Here is a 10,000-nt window from a genome sequence, read left to right on the forward strand (position 1 = left end):
CTGAATCAAGAACAATGGCATGTGGCTTTATTTACATGCCAAGCCTTGGAGGAAAATTAAGAGAAATGACAGACGAGGACAACGCATTTCCTTTTAAAGCAGCAGAGTATGTGAGCTTATTCCAAATTTCACTTTGCATATCATCTTCTATTCTATGAATCACGGATTTTGTGATTTTATTCACTCCCTTTTTTCGAACAGGTACCGAGTCGGCGCAGTGGTTGCCGCACAGGATCGAAATTCATATGACGTAGTTAAAGCATGGGCCGACGGTCTCGATCGGAAACTGTCCAAATATGGAATCTTCCCACAAGGCCCCGAGGCTGAAAAAGTTCAGAAGAGACTGAAAGAGTTGAAAATAAGATATGATCCAGGAAATGTCTTCCACCAGAACGTGCCGAATATTAATCCTAAAAAGGAATAGGTTTTTAGTTAGTTAAACTTATTCGTTTTAGGGTAACAAAAAAACGCAACTTGTAACACTTCAGAGAGCAAAACTAGAGGTGAAAGAACATTGAACAATTTAGGTATTAGGGTTGGGGTGTCTGTTTCTCTTTTTCATTTTACACTGTCAGGTTTTCCAGGTGGTTCTGAGGATGGTCCGGCGCTCTAGGTTACGTTTTTATAATTCAACAAAGCCGGAGTACTTACCTGAAAAAAAAGAAAAGGAAACACTTAACTTGTCTGTTCTTATTTGGTGATTAACAAGCCATCAGCCGAGGGTGGGCTAGAGGAGGGCTGGGTGCGGGTAACTTATCAAATCATGCGCTCTTTTTCCCGCTCCCTACCTTCGCGAATCGAGTCGATAAACTGATTACAGGCTAGCTGTGAAATGTTACCAGCTACGCAATCTAAGTGAAGGACATTTTAGTTAAAGGCAATCTGGTTGTCCTGCTTATTGGATTAGACCAGATATGTCAGTGAGCAAATCAATAACAATTCTGGTAGCATAATCGTTTAGCTGTTCATTCTTGGAAGCTAGAAGATTTCCTCACGGAAGTCTTTAAATTATTAAAACCTTTTTATGGCCAAGAATGGAAGGCTTTTCTTCTCACGTTCTTTAGCAACAAACAAAGGGCGCGATCCATTCAACCAAAATTTCCGGAAATTTCGGTCCAAACTCAATGGATCGGTTCTTTCCAACCGGAAAAGTTTCGAAAAAACGGGTCCAGCTTTTGAGGTGGACCACTTTTGCCGGTCGGACCGGTTGGAATTTTGGTTGAATGGATCGCGCCCAAAAAGCCACAAATCCCACCGAAATATTTTGTAATAAAGAAATAATTTTTCGTGATATGTTTTTTAGTTTGAGATTGATTAGTCTTTCAGTAAGTTTAGTCCAGTGATGTCTACTGACATGAAGAAATGGCAAACTTCGGCGACAATCTGGGAGATTTCATACTCAACCGGGAGATATGGTCCAAAAACCGCAGTCTCCCGGAAGTTATCCGGGAACTGGTTGACAGCACTGGGCTCCGCCGGTCCACCCCGAGGTCCAACCCATTGATGCCCTGAAACGCACATTTCTAGTGTTCTGAGAGGAAAATTTCTGTCTAAAATGTTCGCTACATCAATGCCCGACGAGATCGGGATGGTAGGACTGTCTGAACTATTCAGGAGGCCATGATGGGCTTATGTAGATTTTCTTACCTTCCAATAAACTGCTACTCGTGAGTTCCCTATACCCTTCAGGAGGGGAAAAGTTAGAGAGCCAAAGAAGAGAAAATCTTTCTCTCTCAGTCTTTCCCTCTTTCCCAATTCGTCTGGTGTTAAGGTCTGGTGTGGTCAATGTTGTCACTCCCCTCGCGCACGCACTCGCCTTCGCGCGATATTCTATGACCGTGTCGTCACAGGAGATTGGGCCGAAACTTGTGACGCCTGGTTGATTCCGCGCCCGAACGCGCAAATCAGTTTCTGCGGGCGGCTTGATAAGAATGGCGGATTTTTCCTCATTGAAGGCTATTCTTACAGGAAGTGTCATCCTTAAATCAGAAGATAAAAAAGCTTTTCAAAAGGAGATCGATGGAACGTGGAATGCAGTTATTCGAACGCGTCTGCCTTGTGCTTTTGTGAGAGTGGCCTCCGTGGAAGATGTGGCCAACACTGTTAAGTTTTGTGTGCACAACAAGGTACGTTAAGCAGCGGTTCACTGGTAACGCATTAACTTGAACTCCAGCTGTGCTGTTATTATAACTGTAGAAAAAGGGCAACTGGATTTAATGGGCCAATTATATATATCATTATGACATTATTGTTTTCGTAATCTACCTAAAGTTAGGTTGCTGACTATTTATTGAAAGTACGTAGCACTTCACTGCATGGAGGTGGCACAGGTTCTGCCGAAACATGCCTCGTGTTTCCTAATAACTACGTGACTAGCCTGTTTCTATAAAGCTGATGAAGACGTGCAGCTGCTAAATGAATTATTGTGACCCTCTTCTGTTCCATACTAACAAATGTGCCATGATTCATATTCATCAACTCAAAATAATATTATACAGTAACTGCATACGCTTAACCTACATCAGGGTGCTGGCAAAGAGGTTTTCCATGATGCCTGATGGGTGCTAAATTGTTAGGGTGATATGTCCTCGGGCCCAAATTAGCCATGCGAGACATGATTGGTCATAGTGGGGTAGTGGGTGATTTTCCTTTTGGATATCCATGATTGGTGAATATTATTTGAAAGTACCGTGTGGCACAAAAGTTTTGTGGGTTCTAATTATTTAGATTTTTCCAGCAATCTGCAAAAAGAAGTTCCCACAAAAGACAATTACTGCAATTTTTCCTGTAAAATTTACACTGTAGAAAACACAGAATTGAAATTAACAACGGACAGTCATGTAATCATTTTCAGGTCCTTTTTCTCATTCCTCAGGCTTGGCTGATCTACTGTCAAAATCATATTATGATCTCTACTCTCAGATCAGTGAAATGTTAATGTAGTTAATATTTGAGCAACATCCGATTTCAGAAAATTCTTTTGTACAGTTAAGGTCAGTCAATTAACTGTTAACATGCAATCGTACCTGAGAAGGACACCGAAAACAATTTGCAGGGGCTTATTCATTCAATGGGTTGAGATATTGCCTTGTCAACTTACTGCAATCACACCTCATTTACATGCTGTATGCTGGCAAATTTTTTTTTCCTGTGATGCATGATGGCTTAAAAAGTCAGCGTGATGTATGATAGTTACTACCCCCCCCCCCCCCCTTTACCACCCTGCTATGTGTAGGATTGCAAAAACCTAGTTTAGATACCTAGATACCTTAGAGAGCACACAAGGCTGGTTGGTTTAAAACCAGGACAGGGTTGTTAAAAGCTTGGTTAAGGTACAATATAATCCATAATCCAAGGTTAGTCTGAAATTTGAATTCAGATATAAAAGCTTAAATAGCAAATTCAGTTTAATTCTCTTTGTCTGAAATTTGTGGAGAGAATGCTCTAAGTAGAATAGAGAAAAGTGCCTTGGGACAAAATGAAAAGAGACCTAGATTAAAATTTAACCCCAGATTAACGCTAATCAGTCTTCGAACAACTGGACTCAGGAGTTAAGTGAGATCATAGCCTGTGAATGCAGCTGTATAATTTTTTGGGTCATTGCCTATCTCCTCCTGTAGTTGAGCTTGGAATTTAGCCTGTTTTCCCCAAAGTTAAAAAATATTTACATTCATTCTGCAGTGCAATCTTTTGCAGCATTTTTGCATGTATTACAGTCATAAAAAGTGCCTTTTGAGGGGCTATATTTCATGTAAGACTTCATATTTTGGGACTGTGCCAATTTGTGTTTATAGTGGGTGGTTGTCAATTTTGCGGGTTGTACTGCGAAAATGGGAGTCTCCATGTCTGACATAACGTAGATCTCCAGATGTTGCAGTCTTACACAAGTACAAACTCTACTGCTACTTTCTTTTTGAAGTGATATATACTATTTATCACCAGCAAACTCTTTTTTGTTAAAAAAAAAACCCTTCCTTTATAAAGGTGTATTTGTTTTGGAGAGGTTCAATTTTATTCATGGCCTCAGTTTTATTTCCCCTTTGTTGTTTGGTCAGCGACTGATAATTAATCAGTTTAATGAATGGAAAAATAATATGGTAAAATTTAAACCAAAGACACATCTAGAGGGAGGCATATCTAGTGGCTATGGGAGTGATTGGTATTAGAGGGAAAAGTGGTACAAGTACCGTTGTTTGCTCGAAAACAGTCTCTTATTCCAGTCAACTATTTCTAAAGCTCCCTGTTTCCTCAAGTCCTTTGGTGTGTGAATGGGCAAAGGCCTCCAAGACCAGGTATAAGACTGTACTTGATGCATGTAACTAGGCGTGTTATTAAGTAGTAAGAAATAATGTTTAAATGAGTGGCAGTGTTTTAACCTTTTTTTCAGCTTGAGATGTGTGTTTGTGCTGCAAAGAACAGTGACTTTGCATTGGCCAATGGTGCTGTAGTGATAGATTTGTCAGATCTGAATACTGTTACTGTGGATGTTCAAAGTAAAGTATGTGTGCAGTTGGATTTTTTTAATTATTGTTACATAACTTACATTGTGTAATAAATGCATTTAATTATTTTACTCTCATATTTTAATGGAAAATGTTTTGCAGGATTACCTGTATTGACATTATTAAAATTGCATGTACCTATATGCAGAATCATTAGTCTATCATGTTGACTGTTAAATGATTTATTTTAGGTAGTTATTGTTGGAGCAGGTGCCAAGATGGCTGATGTTGATTCAAAAACAGTTCCTCACTCTCTTGTTACACCTCTTGGTAGCTACTCCCAGCTGGGTGTGGCAGGATTTACTCTGTTAGGTGGGACTGGTCTCCTGACCAGGGCATTTGGGTGTACTGCAGACAATGCTGTGGAGTTTGGTAAGTTAATCTTAATTTAGATTCCTCTCTAGAATAGAAACATGATGATAACAAAAGATTCCCCCCACTGCACTGACAGACAAAATATTTCCAGAAAATTTAAGTAAGTGTAAAACTGAGGTGTCTTGCTTTGGGTACCAAAATAAGCTCACATTGATGTACATGTATTGTTTTTAGGAGTACTTGAGATTATGAAAATTAATACTCATATACATGATGTCATGAAAATAAAGTAGTAGCCGTTGTTCAGGACAAAAGTCATTTTTCTGAATTTACAAATTCTTAGAGTTGGTTACAACATCAGGAGAAGTTATAAAGGCAAGTGAGAAAGAAAATTCAGACCTGTTCTGGGGGATGAAAGGCTATGGCTCTAACTTTGGGTATGTTTCGATAATATACTTGTACAAAATGAAGTGAATTGCACATTTTATGATATCTGCAAGGGCATCGGAACTTCCACTTAATGACTTACAAGTACTTCTCTGTAATAGCCCTGGAATTTTGTGCTGGTCCCAGGCCCATAAACTTACTATTATTGATGCACCGAGTAACAGCTTTTTCTGTGCATTATTTCTTTGCTACATAAAACCAGAAAATTCACTCTGAATAACTTATGTGTCAGTAACATCTCTTTGATAAAAATGCAATAAGTTTTACTTTTGCATCAGTCTATGAACATGATGGTAGAAAAAACTTAATATCAGTAGAACGTTTAGCACTATCACCAGCACCCAGTCCCAGTTGTTCAAAAGGTCGATAACATTATCTACTGGATAAATCCCTTTCCACTAGATAACGCAATCGGTGTTCCTAATATTTATCTGTAGGATAGTGATTTATCCAGTGGACAGTGCTATCTAATGTTTGAACATCTGGGGCCAGGGGTCCATTTCTCGAAAGTCCCGGTAACTTTTCGGGCCTGAAATCAAATATTCAAATCGAAACAAAAAGAATAAGAGCACGGGTCCTGGCTAGCAAACTACTCCATTTTGTTTCATTAACTGATAGTCTTGTCATGTTAGATGCAAAACTATTGAAACCTCGATCTTTAATGTAAATGGGGACAGCTTACCAGGCCTGTTAATTATCAGGACTTTCAAGAAACAGCCCCCACATTAATCTCTATTCCCTGGATAGCCCAAGTGCTTTACCCAATACTTTTGTGTTGATTTATCCAACTTGAATGGACCTCTTAGGCTTTGAACTGCTAGGGCCAGGTCTTAGTTGTTCATAAGGTGTATAGCGCTATCCACCAGATGAATCTCTATCCACTGGATAGTGCAATAGGTTTTCCTAATATTTATCCACTGTATAGTGATTTATCTGGTGGATAGTGCTATCCAGCTTTTGAACCACTGTGGCCAGATCCATAAAAAAGTCATGGGAGAACTTTTTTAATTGATCTTTTTACACCCCTATACAGTAGAGACATATGACCCTGACTACTTCTGGGACATGAAATTTGGGCTAACATAAGCACAATTTTTATTAACGTGGTCATATTAACGAGTTGGAGTGGAGTCATGGTGTCCAGTTGTTAGCGCCTTGCCATCTTGATGTTTTCTTTCATAAGAAAGGAAAGGTGTATTTCACTGGGTACTCACGACATACTGCTGGGAGGTAACCCTGAAATGGACTAGTATCCCATGAAAGGGGGGAGGGGTGGGGAGGTGGCAATACTCTAAATGCTTCATGCTACTGAAATTGGGGATTAACTATGGCCATCTGGGCTTCATTGGCTTTTGTGTACCTTTGTTAACAAGCTGGTCTTAATAACAGGGTAGTACCAGGGAGGGGTCCTTGGATAACTCCTAACAGTGACCACCAGCCAGCATGACTGTTGTCTAGTCATTTCACTCTAAGGAAATCATGAACCCCTCAGGACCCAATATTAAGTATTGGACTAAACATTTGTGCCTGTTGTTTCCCATTAGAGTAGTGACATCCATAACATTTCAGCTTCATGATATTCCTGACCATGTCATTGGAGGGGACCTGTTTTACTCCATTTCCCAAGCGGCAGGGGCTTTCAAAGATATAAGAGACTTCATTCGTGAAAAGGAAGATAACAGACTTTCAGTCTACATGATGGTGCATTTTAAGTCTAGTGGGTAAGAACTTATTCATGTTAGTTGTTAGCCATGCACACCCATTTATTGTATCCCCATGTACACTTCCTCCTTCTTATTTTCAGACACCCCCTCTACACCTAATGATAACAGACACTTCATTATCCTGCTGAACCAATCAAGATCAAGCTCAACATCAAGCTCTCTAGATGAGCCCTTTAGGCTGTTAGAGTAAATGTGGTAATAAATATTGTTTATTTAAAAAAACTAAAAGCTATTAATTGATAACAACTGGTGACCAATTAACCCGTCACCCCTTCCCCTCCCGTGTTAAAAATCTGATCTCTGCCCCTAGGATTAACTATACTGGATACAAGTTGATAGGCAAGGAGAATAAAATACTCAGAATCAAGGAACAGTGCAAGCAGCTGTGAGTAAATGGGAGGTTTTGCAAGCGTCTTTCCTTGCTTGTCATTCGTGATCAAGGCAAAAGCATTGAGCTTGACCTCCTGCTCTAAAGACAAGTTCTCTTCTGACTGAGCTAGCCCTCACCTCTTCTCTTTCTTTTGCAGACCTCAAGCAATCTGCCGTTTTCTTTTTATTGGCCCACCAAAAGAAGGTGGTGAACTGCTAATGGAGTTGACAGATCGAACAAAACCCGTTGATAACAAAGTGAAGCCTGTACTTTTTGATCAGTTCCAGAAAAGTGCTGATTGGATGGTTCCTAGAGGACGATTTTACTATACACCAATGGGAGCGTTTGCTAAAGGTATGACTGGAGGAGATATTTTTGTCTGTTTGTTAATTAACTGTTTAATTTTTGGTACCTTTTGAAGAATTACAAGCTTTAAGTATGATGCACTTAAAAAATGCACTTTACTGAGTGTCAATGTATTTAGCATGAAAGTACTAATCGGGGACACTATTTTTACGTTTCCTAAGATCCTGAGTGTTGGTCCGGTCCCGGGAATCGAACCCCCGACCTCCCGCTCTGCAGTCAAGCGCTCTACCAACTGAGCTAATCCTGCTGCGCTATAGGTTGTATAACCAACATAGAAGGTGTTTAAGAATGTTCTGTTTACACTTCTAAGAATGTTTTAAGTCTTCAAAAGACATCCAATCCTAGTGCTCGCCCCATTTCCCCTCTTCCCCTCCCTCCTAAAAAAGGCCTTTCTTGCAGCCTGAAAAATCTCAAGCTCTCAGCTAAGACAAACCCGCCAAAAAAAAAATTTGCTTAAAATTCTTGATTGGTGTTAGATGGCTTTCCTTGTTATTCCGTTTCTAAAATTGACCCTGCATTGCTAACAAAGTTTCTGACCTTTCTAAACAGAACTGGATGATGAGTTAATTGATATGATCTTCGGCGAAGTCAATGAAGCGCCCGATTCACGAACAATAACATCTAGCAACATTTATATATCAAGCCTTGGAGGAAAACTAAATGAAATGACAGACGAGGACAACGCGTTCGCTTTTAAAGCAGCCGGGTGAGCAGTCATATTTCTTATCCGTGAGTCATTTCTAAGAAATACTAATCACTCTCTTCTTCGCCAAACCCTTTATACATTTTGTAGTTTTCGCGTTCACTTCCGAGAAATTTGCGGAATTTATTATTTGGAATACTCATGGATATATGATAAGTTGATCGTCAGAATTCTTCGAATCATCAGGGGAAGCCTTTGGCTCATGTGTAATGTCAAGAAACATAAATTCAGTTACTAAAGTCACGTGTTCCGTATTTTCGTTATTCTTTAGTTCCTTAGTCTACGTCATAGGCTACCGTGACCTGGTGTGCCAAAATGGCGGCAAATTTTAACGTTACAAAAAAGTAGTTCTAAATTAATTTTTTAATTTTTTTTTTTAACTAAATTTTTCTAAACAGATACTGGATTGGTCCTGTAGTCGCCACTCAGGATCCAAACTCGTTTGACGTCATAAAGACATGGGCCGACGGTATCGATCAGAAACTGTCCAAATATGGAATCTTCCCACAAGGCCCCGAGGCTGAAAAAGTTCTGCAGAGACTGAAAGAGTTGAAAGTAAAGTACGATCCTCAAAATGTCTTCCACCAGAATGTGAATATTGATCCTAAAAAGAAATAGGCTTTTAGTTAGGTAGTTTAACTTGTTTCAAAGGTAGCAAACAAACAGATCAAACTGGAGCCAGTTGTAGAAAATTCAACGTCGATCGTGACAACTCATGAGTGACCTTCAGCTCAGTCAAACTTTTTACTTCAAAATGAAAATAAAGTACGCAGCATGCTCTTCAACCTTCCTCCTCTAACGTCGAATTGTTTGTAATATAAGTTAAGTTATTAGCCGTGCCGTAAAACAGTAACGTTAAATCTTCCATAAATATTTGAAGTGAGAAGTACCATACTTAAATAATATAACAGCAACAACTTTATTGCATGGTATTACCAACATTATTTATGTTATAAATCTTAAATCAAAATAAAGGCTGTAATTAAAGAACAAGTTTTTGTCCTATATTCCATACATGAATGTATGTAAGCAGCTGTAAGGATCGACATTCTTAAATATGAAGAGGGTTTTTTATATATAATTAATGTATGATATACAGTGTCGTTATAATCTGAGTAGGTAGGTATAGATGTAGTTTAATCTTTGGTAAAACAAATAGTTCTCTCTTCTAAACTCCTCTCGCTATTTAGCAGATCAGAGGAATAGATCAGAGGCTCAACAGAGACTGAGAATAAGTCGGTCGCCCGAATACATGCATTCGTTAATTACCTCTGTTACAAAAAATCTTCCTTCAAGCTTGTTCCAGTTATGTTCATGTGTAGAAATTTTGTTGTACTTGAAAAGGCTCCATTTTTAGCTGCTCTGTGGGAATAAACTCGAACTCATCCCCCATCGTGTCTTCCTCTTGCTAAGGAAACCTTGGCTGTGGTACCAAAATCGAACTCTAAGGTTTTCGTCGTAAGTCATCGTCGTTTCAAGGCATTCATGTTTACGTATTTTCTTTAATTTGTTCAAATGAGAAACCTCAAGTTGAGATGTTATTACATTACAGTTATTTAAGAGCAAAGATGTT

General features: G+C 39.1%; 2 protein-coding genes across 2 annotated transcripts in view; both read left to right on the forward strand.

Moving 5' to 3' along the window:
• LOC140938493 (FAD-linked oxidoreductase DDB_G0289697-like) overlaps positions 1–665 on the forward strand; it is a 6,348-nt gene extending 5,683 nt beyond the window's left edge. Inside the window, exons 7-8 of the mRNA XM_073387971.1 lie at positions 1–106; positions 202–665. The exon at positions 1–106 is cut by the window's left edge and continues 51 nt beyond it. Coding sequence (XP_073244072.1) covers positions 1–106; positions 202–424 — 329 coding nt within the window. The 3' untranslated portion in view covers positions 425–665. The remainder of the gene's footprint in view (positions 107–201) is intronic.
• A 1,232-nt stretch (positions 666–1,897) lies between these two features.
• LOC140937028 (FAD-linked oxidoreductase DDB_G0289697-like) lies at positions 1,898–9,982 on the forward strand. The gene is made up of 8 exons (XM_073386551.1): positions 1,898–2,126; positions 4,388–4,498; positions 4,694–4,874; positions 5,161–5,254; positions 6,809–6,985; positions 7,516–7,712; positions 8,274–8,430; positions 8,826–9,982. The coding sequence occupies exons 1-8, from the start codon at positions 1,932–1,934 to the stop codon at positions 9,043–9,045; spliced, it is 1,332 nt and encodes a 443-aa protein (XP_073242652.1). The 5' UTR covers positions 1,898–1,931; the 3' UTR covers positions 9,046–9,982.
• The last annotated feature ends 18 nt before the right edge of the window (positions 9,983–10,000 follow it).

This window comes from Porites lutea, chromosome 5, assembly GCF_958299795.1.
Source record: "Porites lutea chromosome 5, jaPorLute2.1, whole genome shotgun sequence".
NCBI lineage: Eukaryota > Metazoa > Cnidaria > Anthozoa > Scleractinia > Poritidae > Porites > Porites lutea.

Excerpts from the sequence above, each read along its gene's own strand:
- LOC140937028 (XM_073386551.1), top strand. The coding sequence starts at position 1,932 with ATGGCGGATTTTTCCTCATTGAAGGCTATTCTTACAGGAAGTGTCATC. Across the intron at positions 6,986-7,515 it reads GTGCATTTTAAGTCTAGTGG|ACCTCAAGCAATCTGCCGTT; the intron begins GTAAGAACTTAT and ends TTTCTTTTGCAG. Across the intron at positions 8,431-8,825 it reads TTCGCTTTTAAAGCAGCCGG|ATACTGGATTGGTCCTGTAG; the intron begins GTGAGCAGTCAT and ends TTTTCTAAACAG.